The 15,570-nt window shown below is 33.9% G+C and overlaps 1 protein-coding gene across 2 annotated transcripts in view; it reads right to left on the bottom strand.

Moving 5' to 3' along the window:
• The window catches only part of CDH18 (cadherin 18), a 306,595-nt gene that overhangs the window by 78,685 nt on the left and 212,340 nt on the right, over positions 1-15,570 (bottom strand). For both annotated transcript variants that reach the window (XM_021702504.1, XM_021702503.1), the window contains exon 5: positions 7,704-7,891. In XM_021702504.1, the coding sequence (XP_021558179.1) occupies positions 7,704-7,891 (188 nt within the window). The remainder of the gene's footprint in view (positions 1-7,703; positions 7,892-15,570) is intronic.

Genomic DNA, 15,570 nt, shown 5'->3' with positions numbered 1-15,570 from the left:
GTAAGATATTTGTTTTTCTAACATTAAACCATCCAAACATTCCTGGGATAATCGCACCTGCGATATGCTCTCTTTTACTGGAATGGTGCTTAGAATGATTTCCTAGGTACACAGAAATGAGGTTGCTTAATATTTCTATTGGTCTGTTAGGTTTTTGTCTTAATGCATTAGTTTCTGAGGACTGCCACAACAAATTACCACAAAGTAGACGGCTTGATTCAACATAAATTTATTCTCTCACAATTCTGGGGACAGAGTCTGAAATTTGGCTGACCTGACCTTTCTCTGGGCTTTAGAGAATATAACCCGTTCCTCACCTGTTCCAATTTCTGTGACTGCCCTGGCTTTCCTGAGGAAGAAGACATTTACAGCATGGTTGGGAATTCAATTTACATTCTAATTCAACCACTTGTAGGATGAGACCCCAGGCTTGGTGTTCAGAAATTTCCACTCTGCCGCTATGGGCCATAAAGATTTCTTCAGGAAAGACATAGATTTCAGGTCCCTCGTGCCACAACTATACTGGTTAGATGATGTATCCCCCAATATAATATTTCCTCATTTTTAATGTTCAAAATTGTTTGCCTGTGACCTCCACACTTAAAGGACAATGCAGTTAAATATAACACCCTTGACTCACATTTATTTTACTTAGTATCTGCTACATATTACTCCATGCATGCCTAAATGTAATTTCCCGTGCAAAGTTTTTCCTGACCCTTCTTCATCTTTGAAAAGTTGGCCCTCTTACCTGTGAGCTCGTAATAATGTAAGTAAACCTGTATTGTTAGCATTTGACATCTGGTATTATAATAATGTTTCACATCTACTCAGTTTTCTCTAAGAGAAAGAGTATTATCTAATTCATCTTCATATTTCAGGTATCTGGCATAATTCCTAGTGCATGGTGGGTGATTAATAGCTCTTCCTCCCTCTCAAACATAGCTGTATTTAGAGTACAGAAAAGTACTACTACATGGTTTATATTTGAAGGAAGAAAAATTCTGTATTATTTCTAAAATATGCATAGCTGACACCTATGTGTGACCTAAACAATTAACATATACTAACTCATTTAATCATCACAACGCTTCCATGACTTATAATTGCTTCCCATTTACAAATGAGAAAATCGAGGCACAGAACAGCTAAACTTGCCCAGGAGCAGCAACCAGTAAGTGGTGTACATGGGATCTGACTTCAGGCCGTGGGACTCTACAGGCTTTCCCCCTAAGCACTACGCCATATAGACTGCCTGAAATCTTTAGCACTTAAACAGTGTAGTATAACATTCCAATTTGGTGACTGAAGATGAACAGATTTTTAGTGGAATATAGTGTCCTCACCATTAAAAGACACATTTACACATCTTTTCAAGTCTTTGCTACAACACTGAAAATGAATTGATAACTTCATTAATTATAATTTTATTAATTCTGGCTACCAGAACTCTGCGTGCCTTTATAATTTCCTTAATTCATAGACTCAGAGAGCTAAGAAACTTAAATGCTTTTCGCACAAAATCCTCTCTCTCTTCTGTCCCTGCTAGAAGGGCTTATTCTGGTATAATATTAACTTCTCCAGCCACTGGGGCTTCTCTTACTTTTCCTTAATTACTGCTCAATATCCTAATGCAGTTCACTGTCAATGAGTTGGCTCCAATTTTCATTTTAAATTTTAGTTTCTTAATTTCATGCTATTACTCCTCGTAATCACTTTTACATATCATTGCTCTCTCTTATAAAATAATACTTTTCCCTCTAATATTAACACATTTCACATTACTGTAGATAGTTATCGTTCTCATCAATCATTTTTCAGCCAGCTCTACATATATGGGACTTAACTGTTTCTCATTAATCACTTCTAGTATTCATTAAATCACACTGGTATATTCTTCCTCTGGACTTATATAACCAACATAAGTAGAAAGATGCTGAAAACAGAATTCAGCCAAGTTGCTCTATGAATCCATTCTTCTGGGAGTTCGAGAAGGTCCTAAAATTCTTTCTTTCTTTTTTTCCTTTTTCTTTTCCTTCTTTTTTTTTAGTAATAAGAGAAGAGACTCCTTATGACCTCACCTTGGTCCAATTTCTATATTGCACTCTCATCCAGGTTTTATAATGCAAGAATGGGAAGATAATAATGGAATTGATAGCAATATTTTAATACATACAAATGTCACTTTAATCATTCCACAAAATGGCCAAATTCTGGAATAGTAACTGATACTATTATTAATTTTTGCTTTCTGAAAAAAAGTGTATTTTTAAACGACAGCATTTTGCCAAAACATGAGGAAAATGGCATGGATTTGAATAATGTTTCTTCAGTTAGACTTTCTTACTATGCCTTGGTTTGTGTCCTTGTCAAAGATCTTTCCTGGATGTTAGACATTCTGTGGAAACTAGAACACATGTATAAGCTTTTTTGTATATATTTCTCCGTGCAAAAGAGTGTAATGTTCATTCTATGTGTATAATTCTAAGGATATTGATACAAATAAATATTAAATGTTTGCTTACTGTCATTTGAAGACTGTAAGAATAAATGGGACATTTTAATTTCAAATAACAAATACACATATATTTTATAATATATATAAAGTATATTTATATATTGTTTACATATATTTTTATACAAGCAATATGTGTGTGTATTTCCATATGCCCACACATATGAAAACTTACCAATAATCTATGGATATGATTAACTTAACTTATCAGGATGTTTCAACAGGTTACCAATTTCCAACTAATGTAATAAATTATATTATAGAAATATATGTGTAAAAAACAGTCAACCAGGGTGCCTGAGTGGCTCAGTCGTTAAGCATCTGCCTTCGACTCAGGTCATGATTCCAGGGTCCTGGGATTGAGTCCCTCATTGGGCTCCCTGCTCAGCAGGAAGCCTGGTTCTCCCTCTCCCATTCCCCCTGTTTATGTTCCCTCTTTCACTGCTTCTCTCTGTCAAAGAAATAAAAATTAAAATTAAATTAAAAAAAAAAAACAAAAAACAGTCAACTAACATCCAAAGTAGTTTCAACTGGTCCCCATCACTTCCTGGCCATGCCTATATATGAGTGGTAAGAACAAAGTTGCCCCAAAGTAGTTTTCTGTCAAAAGTCATTTCAAATCTAGTGATAGATTTCACTGAATTGAAATGTGGACTCCTCTCTTTAACTTCTGGTTGAGCAGGAGAACTACTTTCCAGATATTAGACCCTTATAAGAATAAAAATAGCAGCTTGGATGAGTTTTTTAATAATAAAATCCCTAGTGAATGTTTGGTTTTTGTAAATAGTTCATTAGAATTAGAAGCCTATTTTTTTTAAAGATTTTTTTCTTTATTTTAGAAAGAAAGAGAGAAAGAGAGAGAGAGAGAGGGTGACTGTGGGGGAGGGGGAGCAGAGGGAGAGAGGGAAAGAAGTCTTAAGTAGACTCTGAGCTGAGTGTGGAGCCCCAACTTGGGGCTCAATTCCAGGACTCCGAGATCATGACCTGAGTCAAAACCGAGTCAAGCGCTTAACCGACTGCACCACCTATGTGCCCCAGAAACCTATTTCTTCTTAAGAACAAAGTGTTTTCATGTGTTTGTCTTTGTGGGCATTTGCAACAGGTTGGGATGTCTTACTCATTGCACTTTGTGGCTCAGAGCCCCAAAACTTTACAATCCAATGGCCAGAACAATCTGATTTTTTTTCTATCAGTCAGTGCAAAGGTATACTAAAGAAAAATTCAATAAAAATAATCCACTAAACAACCAAAAATGTGGTTATTTGGAATAGATCTAGTATGGTTATAATTGAGCATATTTCATATTTTTCTTTCTTAGGATTAGCTTAAACTTTATAAAAATACTCCTATAAATTGTTATGTTTACTCTATGGTCCATTTCAAATCATTTGTTAAAAAAATGATAGCAATCTTTTTACACAGTGAACAGTATGAAGCTTAAAAAAATACAAAGTTTTCAGTCGCAAAAATATTTAGCAAGCATTGGTGACAGATATACTTATAGCATGTGTAGATACATATCCATGGAGATTATCAGTGCATTCACAGTGAATTTATTAGAATAAGGTCTTTCTACTCTATCAGATCTAGCATATTTAAGAGGGATCTAGAATTGTTACATTTTCTATAGTGAGAAATTAGTGAAATGCCTACTCTGATATGTAAAATAGAAAAGATAATCCAGAGAAGGATATTTGTGACTGATATGTACCTGGAAATATTGAACTACAAAGATAATATTAAACTTGAACTTTGAAAAAAATCTTTTAGAGGAGAAGGAAAGAGAAGTAGATTACCAAAAAACATGAATGACAACATGCATATGTGATATAATATACACAGAATATTTTTTTATGTGCTTATGCATGAACTGGATAACATTAAAGGAGGGGACAATAATAACTACATGGAGTGGTCTGAAAAGTGTAATTAAGACTTGGTGCAAATAGAGGAAAAAAGGAAGACAAGGAGAAAAGTAGAAATTGAAGTATTATTGTAATTTTTTGGCAGACACAGCTTAGATCACAACTTTCACATTTTTATCCATTTTTTAGTAAACACCTTGTAAAGTGCTTTAATAAGAAAACAGCAGATTCAAAGACTTGAAATAATGCCATAGATCTTACAATGGCAGGACCAAAATTTGTATTTCCTTTGATAGTAAAGATCCTTAATTTCCACTACTCTTCATTGACTTGAAGACCAAGATTAAGTGTTTTTGGCTTAAGATAATAGACACTGTCTTTGTGTTTAAATACATCTGAAAAAAGAAAATGATATTACAGATGGTATTTGCTGAAAGTCAGGAGAGTCAACAGGGTTGGATCTTTGAATTAAAAAAAAATGGAACAAGTACTATAAAGAGTACAAATTGATATAGAGGCCACAGGAAGAGAATCTGAGAAAGGTTGCTAAGAAGCCTGCATCTTTAGCTACAGAGGTTTCTGCCAGAGGAAAGAGGGCATCAAGTTGCATTCATCTTTTTTTTTTTCCCCCTTTCCACCCAGTCAGGCTCCATTAAACAATGAATGAAAGTTATCAAAGTGTATTTACAATGTACCACACCATGGACCGGTGAATTCAACTTGGCAATTTTCTGATAAAGGAATGATATGGAAAGGAATGGGCTGATGCTCTGCAAGCCAATTTAGAAAGCAGTGCTGATTTTGATCTCTGGGAAGATTAGCAGTTCTGCCTTGCAGGCTAAGGTGAGCTGCATTAGAAGATTATATAAGGGACAGATTTTAAAAGACTGTTTGATCCATTTCCTGCCACCTGAATGAGTACCTCTTTTTTTTTTTTTTTAAGATTTTATTTATTTGAGATAGAGTGAGAGTGAGAGCAAGAGAGAGAAAGAGAGAGAAAAAGCAGGAGCAGGGGAGAGGGGAGGGCAGAGGCAGAGGGAGAAGCAGACTTTCCACTGAGCAGGGAGCCCAACTTGGGGCTTGATCCCAGGGTCCTGGGATCCAGCCCCGCACTTGGCTCCCTGCTCAGTGGGAAGCCTCTTTCTCCCTCTCCCACTCCCCCCTCTCTAGGGGTGTTCCCTCTCTAGCTGTCTCTCTCTCTGTCAAATAAATAAATAAAATCTTAAAAAAAAAAAGAGGTGCAGACTATATCAAAAAATAAATTCATGGAAAAACAGTGAAAGAAAATTTGAACTCACTAACTGTGGAGATCATTTTGAGTATATTCTCACTACCATTTACACAATTGAAATAATTCTTATCTTGAAAATAACTATTGTATGTTAATTAGATATATGTGCATGCATATGCACACAAACCATTTTGCCTTTGTTTTTCACAAACACCATCAAATTAACCGAGGCCATGTAGGGTGGTGAATCCCCATTGTTCTTAATCCCATGATATATAGTGGGATGTATTTCAGATCCTTTATGTAGTCAAACCATCCATCACCCTCACTTTTTGCAAATATGTTGTAACTTCCCACTTTATAAAGACCATAGTTCTCAATAGGCAAGAACTGCTCCCTTCCCCCACCTTCCCCACACCAGCTGGATCATTGCAAACTTATTAGCAACCATTTACTTTGCACTTCTATTTGATTTACTCAAGAAAGGAGCCAGATCATCATGGGTTGTTTCTTTCTACCTGTGATCAAGATCCTACACAGGGTCATCTTTACCCCAGTCCATCTTTTTAAATCAATTAACTCTTTAGTATGCTCAATTTCCTGTCTCTATTGACTTTTACTCATCTGCATAGAGACACACATTCAGTCTCTCAACTTACAACTAAAATCCTCATTTTATCATATTCTCATTTATTTGTTTTTTGTTTGTTTTGTTTTTTAAAGTTTTTTCTTCAAAGATTGTATTTATTTATTTGAGAGAGAGAGAGTGAGAGAGAGAGTGCATGAGCAGGAGATGGGGCAAAGAGAGAGGGACAAGCAGACTCCCCACTGAGCAGGGAGCCCAAACAGGGCTCAATCCCAGGACCCTGAGATGACCTGAGCCAAAGTCAGATGCTTAACTTACTGAGCCATCCAGGTGCCCCTCTCATTTATTTGTTTTACAACATTTCTCATTACAATCTCAGGAAAGAAAGATTAAAATGATAAAGATTTTAGGTGAAGACATCAATATTTTACATAGACTAGTGATGACTACTGTTCTGTAATATTTAAACACTCTAAAATCTACTTTGCAGGTCCCTTTTGTAGCATCTAAAAACAAATTAATCCTCAATTTTAATATAAAATGGTATTTATCAGAAGAATTAATAAAATTTTATATAGTTCAAATAGAAAAATATATACAAAACACACAAGTAAATAATTATGTAGATAGCTAGATGATAGATGGATAGATGGATGGATGGATGGATAGATGGATAGATAGACAGACAGACAGATGATGGATTCACTTCAATATCTACCGTAGCACATCAGGCTAAAATTTCTCAGCCCGTGTTTTGAATACATTCTACAGTAGAATCACTGAGAGTATTTATTAAAAAGTCCAATTCCTCAGCTCCATTTCAGTCTTTCTGAAAAAAATATATGAAGGTAAGGCCCAGAGATCTGAACGTTACTAGATTTCCAAGCTGAAACCATTCAACATTCAACACACACTGCTTTAGGACTTATGTTGAAATCCTTCTTTGTTAATTTTCTATGTTCCACTACATTTTTACAAGGACATAAACATATTGTACTCTAAAATCAAAAAGGTGATAGATAGATTTAGTCCACTGACAAATTCTTAGCAAGAAAAAAGAGTCAGGAGGAGGTTAATGGTTTTGCTAAAGCTGTCTTGATGAATCCATGACTGTCAAACAAAACCGTCTCCCAGTGAGTGTTAGCTAACATGATGAAGACTTTTACATTGGTTAGAAAAGTCTCTTAATGTTACTTAGATTAGTAAAACATAGAGTAATGGCATTAATAGAACTGACAATCATGATAAAGCTGTTATCTGAAAACAAAGATGGCAGGTACATTCACAGTATATTCTACATTAGATCTTCCCACCATTAAAAAAATTCTATGTTCTGAGAGGTGCTCCAAAGAGGCAGACATAGTCATAATTAAAATGTAACTACATCTTAAAGAGGAAATATTTATCATTTTAATGATCTGACAATATAGACTATTGACACCAACATGGATCATTTGTGGAAAAATGGGTGAATTGCTTAAATCAGAGAAAGTATGTTCTTTTTACCTTCTTTAAAGAAAGTATCCCTTCTCTGGTCTCCTTGTCAGTGGAGATGGAGAATATCCCAATACCATCACCGTTAATGATAGAGTATGTCATGTCAGCATTTGAACCAGTGTCTGCATCATTTGCTTTGATTTTCCCAACAGCTGAACCAACTTGAGCTGACTCAGGAACATACAGTTGATAGTGCTCTGAAAAATATTTCATATTAAAATCATTTGATGGTAATATCATTCACAAAAAAAGTTTTACAAGAAAAAGACATGAAAATGTTTAGACCACACACTCAAACACTGTATTAAGTACAAAATTGTTTAGTACTGAAATGCTAGGTTTACATAAACTTTAAAATATATAAAAATAATTTGTAGATATCTTAATATAAAATATTTTATTAGCTCTACATCCCTAGGCAACAGAAAAAAAGGTAAGGGAGATCAAATTTGTATTCTTATGTTGAGCAAAAACTAAATTAGTCAAGTATTTCTTGCATTTCTCCTTCCATACAGCATGTGAAATTGCATCTCTCCTTCCATACAGCATGTGAAGTTAAAATATAAGAGTTTGAAAACCTGAAATTCAAAACTTGAAATTCAAAGTGAAAACAAAGAAAAGAATATAGCATACCTATAAATATGATTATTATTCTGATCAATAAACTTAAGTTTAGTGAAATGTATAAGCCATGACAAAGAGAGATAGTAAATTTGTTTATGCATTTAATTGCCATGTATTCCAGGTCAGCTTCTGGAAAGAATTTGAAGTGGTTTTATAATAAAGTCATAAATAAAATAAAATTAGTAAAATTAGTAAAAATAATGACTAAGTTAAAGAATGAGAAAAATAAATATAACTACATAGGATGATGTAATATTTGTGATTGAACTAATTTTTATACTATATATATTAAAACACTATTGATTATATATATCTCATGATCTGATTTGCAAAAATATATTTTTCAGTATGTCCTGATATTAAATGTTTACACTGAACAATTTAAAAATTTTCAAAGTTTGTCCTGATACTAAATTTCTTCAGAGAGAGCTCATAGAACTTTCCTTATAGAAACTTATGAAATAGATATTAAGAAGCATGAATCGCCATGTCGTTACCAACTGTTTTATTGACAAATTAGAAACATATCTATTAAAACAACTTATTTGTTATAGCAAATTTCAAATAACAATGTAAATAAGAGGAACTTTGAATTAAAATATAATTGTATAAGAGTTTCAACCAAGACTAAATGAATGGTGATTTAACATTCTGCATGGATATAATTAAACTATACAGGTAAGTGAATATGGAGCCTGTATGAAAATAATTTCCCTAAGCCAATATTTTGTTAGTTATGGTATGATAATATCTTTTTAAGTTAATATATCTGGTAAATGTATGGAGTACTCTAATTTATTTCTAAAGATACAATTGTATGTTTTAAAGTGCTATATGTGGATACCATGGATTGATTTATGTATTTGTGTTTATTCATTATTCAACAGAGATTCTTCACAGTTTTCCTCTATAAACATTTGAGATGCTACCTGACATTATTTTTTTAGTTCAACAATCCTCACCAACTTAACATTTCCTGTATATACCAGCCTCTTCTGTGAAACACATATCCCCTAACGTTAATCATGTGTTTTTATCAGGATTTGTCATATTGCTAAACACTCTACCCGTCTTGATCTATTTAATTGACCTGTGAAGAGCATAAGGCCCCAATTATTACAGGACCCCCCTTTCTGCTTGCAGTTGATTTGTGAAAGGGTAGGCAGTTGACTCACAATGAACCAAAGAGGGGACATCCCCCAAAATGTTGGTACTGGAACTAGGAAAGAACTTTAGTCTCTCTTCGGTGGCAAAGCTAGGAAATGTTGGAAGGGGTTTCTGACGATAGTCATGTTTCCAAAATTCATGTTGAAGTACCTAATCTCAGGGCACAAATTCAGTATCAGAAAGAAGCCATAATTCTCAGAATCTTTTTAAATATCATAATGATCCTAGGCAGTTACATATGAAATAGGACACTGTTCTGTTAAAAAAAAAAAAAAAGAGAGAGAGAGAGAGAGAGAAAAGAAATTAGAACATATCTCCTATTTCCCGCCGTTGAGGTAGAAAGGCTAGGTTGTCAAGTTCCTGGTTGCTAAGGTCTCTAAGTTGCAGCTTAACTTTCCACAACTCTATAAGCCTCCCAAAGGACTCTCAGCTAGTTAAAACTGGGGTGATACACTTGCAAACAAAAGAAGTCTTAGTTCACAGAAATAAATAAGCAAATCACAGAATTATTATGGTGGTAGTGTTACGAAGCAGGTTGTTTTTACAAAGACAGTTGCAAAAAACTGTATAAGTTGGTCATAAAAGATTCATGTCCCAGAAAACATTTAAGTCACATCTTAAAAGAAGGAGCATATCCCTGGAAGATAATCATGTTCAGGAAAAGAGCTGATACTTGTTGATACATTCTAAGAATTGCAAGTACAGTAACTCTTCCCCAATCACTATGCCCCATTAGACAAATTAGAATATATTAAGATTAATATTTCAGCATTTATACACTTTCCATATAGTTGAGAATTTGTGAATTGTAAAATGTATTCAAAATGTTTCCTAATAACTAGAAAATAGCTGATAGATGAGATTTATTTATAAATCAAAAGAGGTTTTGGATATTTTTTAGAATTTCTAAGGACAGAATAAATAGTCAGGTTCCTATAAAATGCTATAAATTCCAGAAGAATAAATATGGTGAGGCTCTTTAAGAAAATATATACTGAATATATATATACCAAAATTAAAAAAAAATAGGCATAGAAGAATGGTACCACAACATAATAAAGGCTATAACAATAAGCTCATAGCTTAACAACATAGTCAATGATGAAAAATGGAAAAACTTCCTTCTCAGATCTGGTTAAAAGCAAGAATGTCCAATATTTCCACTTCTATCCAACACAGTACTTGAAGTTTTAGCCAGAGAAATTAGAAAGAAAAAAAAATAATAAGAGGAATCCAATTAGAGAGGAAGAAGTAATATTATTTCTGTTAGCAGATGACAAGATCTTATAGGTAGAAAACCTAAAGACTAAAAATATATATATATATATATTAGAATAAACAAATTCAGTAAAGTTGCAGGATACAAAATCAAAACACAAAAATCAGCTGTGTCTCTGTACACTAACAACAAACTATCCAAAAAGGAAATTCAGAAAACAGTCCAATTTGCAATAGCATTAAAAAAGAATAACACACTTAAAAAGAAATTTAACCAATGAAGTGAAATGACTGTGTACTAGAAAATACAAAACATTGATGAAAGAAATGAAAGGAGATAGGAATAATGGAAAGACATCCTGTGTTTAAGGATTGGAATACTTAATATTATTAAAATGTCTATACTACTTAAAGCAATGCACAGGTAATGCTTTGCCATTCTAATCACAATTCCAGTGGTTTTTTCACAGAAATAGAAAAAGAAACTCAGAATACGGAACTACAAAAGGCAGAGAATTAATGAAGCAATTGAGAAAAAAGAACAAAACTAGAAGCTTAAAATGTCCTGATTTCAAAATATATTACAAGGCTACAGTATTTAAAACAGTATGACATAGCATAAAGATACACATATAACCCAGTGAAACAGAATACAGAGCCCAGAGGTAACCCAAGCATGTAAGGCCAGCCGACCTTTGATAAGAGTACCAAGAGTAAACAGGGGAAAAATAGTTTCTTCATCAAATGGTATTGGGAAAACTAGATACACACATGCAAAAAAAAAAAAAAAAAAGAAAGAAAGAAAAGAAAAGAAAAAAATTGGACCTCTACATTACAGTTTCCACAAAATCAACTCAAAATGAATCAACAACTTAAATATAAGACTTGAAAATGTAAAATTCCTGAAAGAAAACATAGGGAAAATTTCTTGACATTGGTTTGGCAATTATTTCTTCGATATGACATCAAAAACTCAGGCATCAAAAGCAAAAATGGATGGGTGGGGCTACACCAAACTAAAAACTGCACAGTATAGGAGACAATCAATAGAATGAAAAAGCAACCTACAGAATGGGAGGAAATACTTGTAAACCATGTATGTGATAAGGGGTTCATTTCTGAAATATATAAAGAACTTCAAGTCAAAAGCAAAATTAAAAAAAAATAAAAGAATAAGCCAATTACAAAACTGGCAAAGGATTTAAGCAGACATTTCTCCAAAGAAGACATACAGATAGCCAACAATTATATAAAAAGATGTTCAACATCATTATCATAAAAATCAAAACTACATTTAGAGATCACTTCACACCTGGTAGAATGACTATTATCAAAACACAAAAGACAGAAAGTGTTGGTAGCATTACGGAGAAATTGGAACCCTTGTACACTGTAGGTGGGAAGGTAAAATGGTGCAGCAGCTGTGGAAAACAGTATGGAGGTTCCTCCAAAATTAAAAACTAGAACTACTCTATGATCTAGAAATTCTACTTCTGGGTACATATCCTAAAGAACTGAAATTAGAATCTCAAATAAATGTCTATATTACCACGTTCACTGTAGTATTACTCACAATGGCCGAGATATGGGAACAACTCAAGTCTCCATCAATAGATGAATCAATAAAGAGAATGAATAAAGGACCTCTCTAATAAGATAAGAAATACCAGCAATTTGGAAAATAAAACCTCTGAGTGCGTGTGTGGGTGTGTGTATGTGTGTGTGTAAAAGGTGATATTCTAGTGAGAGAACTATAGGATTAATAGAAGAAGAAATTAGAAATATATATGTATCATATATATAAGATTAATAGAAGAGGAAATTAAAAATCTATACCATATAATATTATATTATATTATATATTATATATCATATGCTTTATAATATGTAAGAATATTATATAATAAATATATTATATATGTATATATAATTGCATACAATATATAATAAATACATATGTAAGTATATTAGATAATATATAATAATATATGTAACTATATAACATATATATATTATGATAAATGGAGATTGAGTCAATGACCTCTGATGTCTCTGATAAAAAGATCACAAAGAATATCAAAAATAGACTTGCTAGGAATTTAATTTCGAAGAAACAAGATCTTTGGGACCGGAGTCCTTCTAAGGAGCCTAGTATATGATTGATGCTTAAGTGTTTTATTAATAGTTATGTTTAGCATAAACACAAGATTCACATGCACCTTTGCAACTTTAATCCATTAAATACTTTTATGTGTCACATTGTTAATATAGTTTGATTAACCATGGGAGGAAATATATTGAATTATCCTAAAATAAGAAAAGATATCAGACAAACCTTACTCTAAATACTAATTCTAACAAAAATGCAAATACCACTCATAAAGACATATAACATATAGTATTACCTTTAAGAATTCTGAAAGCTGAGAGCCAAACGTCCATGAATAGATATTATCATCTTTGAATAATAATAATTACATCTGAACCTTCATTTACCTGTTATTTATGAGAATTGTCATTCTTTATAGACTTGAAGAACCTTTGGGAGAAACTTTAAAGAATATGATTCAAAATGTAAATCTTTGACTAACAGCCTGAAGCTTTGCCATTTCTATCCATGATATGGCTCAATTGCCTAGAAGGAATAGTTTACTACTTAGGAAAAACATGCACTTTTATCTAAATCAGATTAACAAATGTCATAACTCCTAGAATCTTGGAATACATGGTGAATGATCTTTTGCTTTTCATATTATTTTTACTCTGTAATTACTCCCTCTGGGAAAAAAAAAATGCCCATCTTGGGTAATTTATAGCACAGCCTAATCAGCACTTCTATGGCTGCCAAAATATCCCTCAGAGTACTCTGCTCAAGTTCACAAAAAGGTTATATGCTATGTAACATTATACATTTCCAAGAGGATGAAAAAGGATTAAAAACCTCACTGCACTTTCATACAGGCGTGTAAGCATATACACATATATGCTCACACATAGTGTGGGACTATGTATACAAACACGTGTATGAAGGTGTATCTCCATTCCATTTATGTATTAGTGAGAGACAGGAAGAGAGACAGGGAGACAGAGATTGTGTATTCAAGTCTCAAAAATAAATTATATAAATAGATATGTACAAATTTAAACCAAGAGACTTAACTTTTAATTCTCTCTGTTGCAATTAAGGGGAAAGTTTTTCCCAGCTCCCTCCTTTTTCTTAGAGCATTTGTGAGAGAAACTGTCATATAGATAGGTAGATAGATGATAGATAGAAAGATGATAGATAGATGATTGATAGATGATAAATGATAGATGATAGATAATGATGATAGATATAGATGATAGATGTTAGATAGATATAAATATATATATCACATAGCTACAATGTACTTATACATTTAAAAATTTTATGTCAGATATAATCATAGATCTAGTTGATATAATGAAGGGGTTGATTTAAACAATACCTGTTATAAAAAGGATTATGTATAAAAAAAACCCAAGTCATTCCATATTTGTTTTTAAAATGCAGGAATTGGGGCGCCTGGGTGGCTCAGATGGTTAAGCGTCTGCCTTCGGCTCAGGTCGTGATCCCAGCGTGCCGGGATCGAGTCCCGCATCGGGCTCCCTGCTCCTTGGGACCCTGCTTCTCCCTCTGCCTCTCTCTCTCTCTCTGTCTCTCATGAATAAATAAGTAAAATCTTTAAAAAAAAATAAAATAAAATGCAGGAATTTATTTTTCAAATTTTTTAGTGAATAAAGCAGTCATTGTACTGCTTTAGATGTAGCTCTGCTTTCTTAAAATATAATTACATCTAATAATTGTGTAGCCCCAGTACACTCATAGTAAATACCTTGATTTTATTTACACAAGCTACAAAGAACAGCCTTAATTGTTGTTTTAACAGTCATCACGTAAGAAGGATATTCTTTCCATCTGAATTGTGTAGCAGTAAAGAGTTTCTGGAAAAAAAAAAAAAATCCTTCCTGGTAAAACAAACTTTTGTTTTGTTGAGGATTGAAGTAGTTAATGACTTGATATAAAATTGCGTGATACATGGGCGCCTGGGTTGCTCAGTTGGTTAAGCGACTGCCTTCGGCTCAGGTCATGATCCTGGAGTCCTGGGATCGAGTCCCCGCATCGGGCTCCTTGCTCAGCAGGGAGTCTGCTTCTCCCTCTGACCCTCCTCCCTCTCATGCTCTCTGTCTCTCATTCTCTCTCGCAAATAAATAAATAAAATCTTTAAAAAAAAAAAAAACTCCATCCAGAACTATAGACATCTTGGTGATATTTGATATAAAGACCAAATTATTATTAAAGTTAGGAGTGAAAGAAAAAAGCTGGCCTAATAGCATGAGTCAATGACCGATTGCAGTTTTCTCTTCTGCTGAACTATATCCGCATCTTCTCAAAGTTTATAATCGTGCGAATGTGGATACAGTGGTTGGTTTGGGGGACGTTTTTGTATCACGCAATTTTTTTTTTAAAGATTTTATTTATTTATTTGAGAGAGAGAGAATAAGAGACAGAGAGCACGAGAGGGAAGGGGATCAGAGGGAGAAGCAGACCCCCCGCTGAGCGGCGACCCCCGATGCGGGACTCGATCCCGGGACTCCAGGATCATGACCTGAGCCGAAGGCAGTCGCTTAACCAACTGAGCCACCCAGGCGCCCTATTTATTTATTTGAGAGAGAGAATGAGATAGAGAGAGCATGAGAGGGGGAGGGTCAGAGGGAGAAGCAGACTCCCTGCCGAGCAGGGAGCCCGATGCGGGACTCGATCCCGGGACTCCAGGATCATGACCTGAGCCGAAGGCAGTGGCTTAACCAACTGAGCCACCCAGGCGCCCCTATTTAAAGCATTTTG

Source organism: Neomonachus schauinslandi, chromosome 7 (assembly GCF_002201575.2).
Source record: "Neomonachus schauinslandi chromosome 7, ASM220157v2, whole genome shotgun sequence".
Lineage (NCBI taxonomy): Eukaryota > Metazoa > Chordata > Mammalia > Carnivora > Phocidae > Neomonachus > Neomonachus schauinslandi.
The sequence above is the reverse complement of the archived record's forward strand: the minus strand, read 5'-3'. Positions and strand labels throughout refer to the sequence as shown.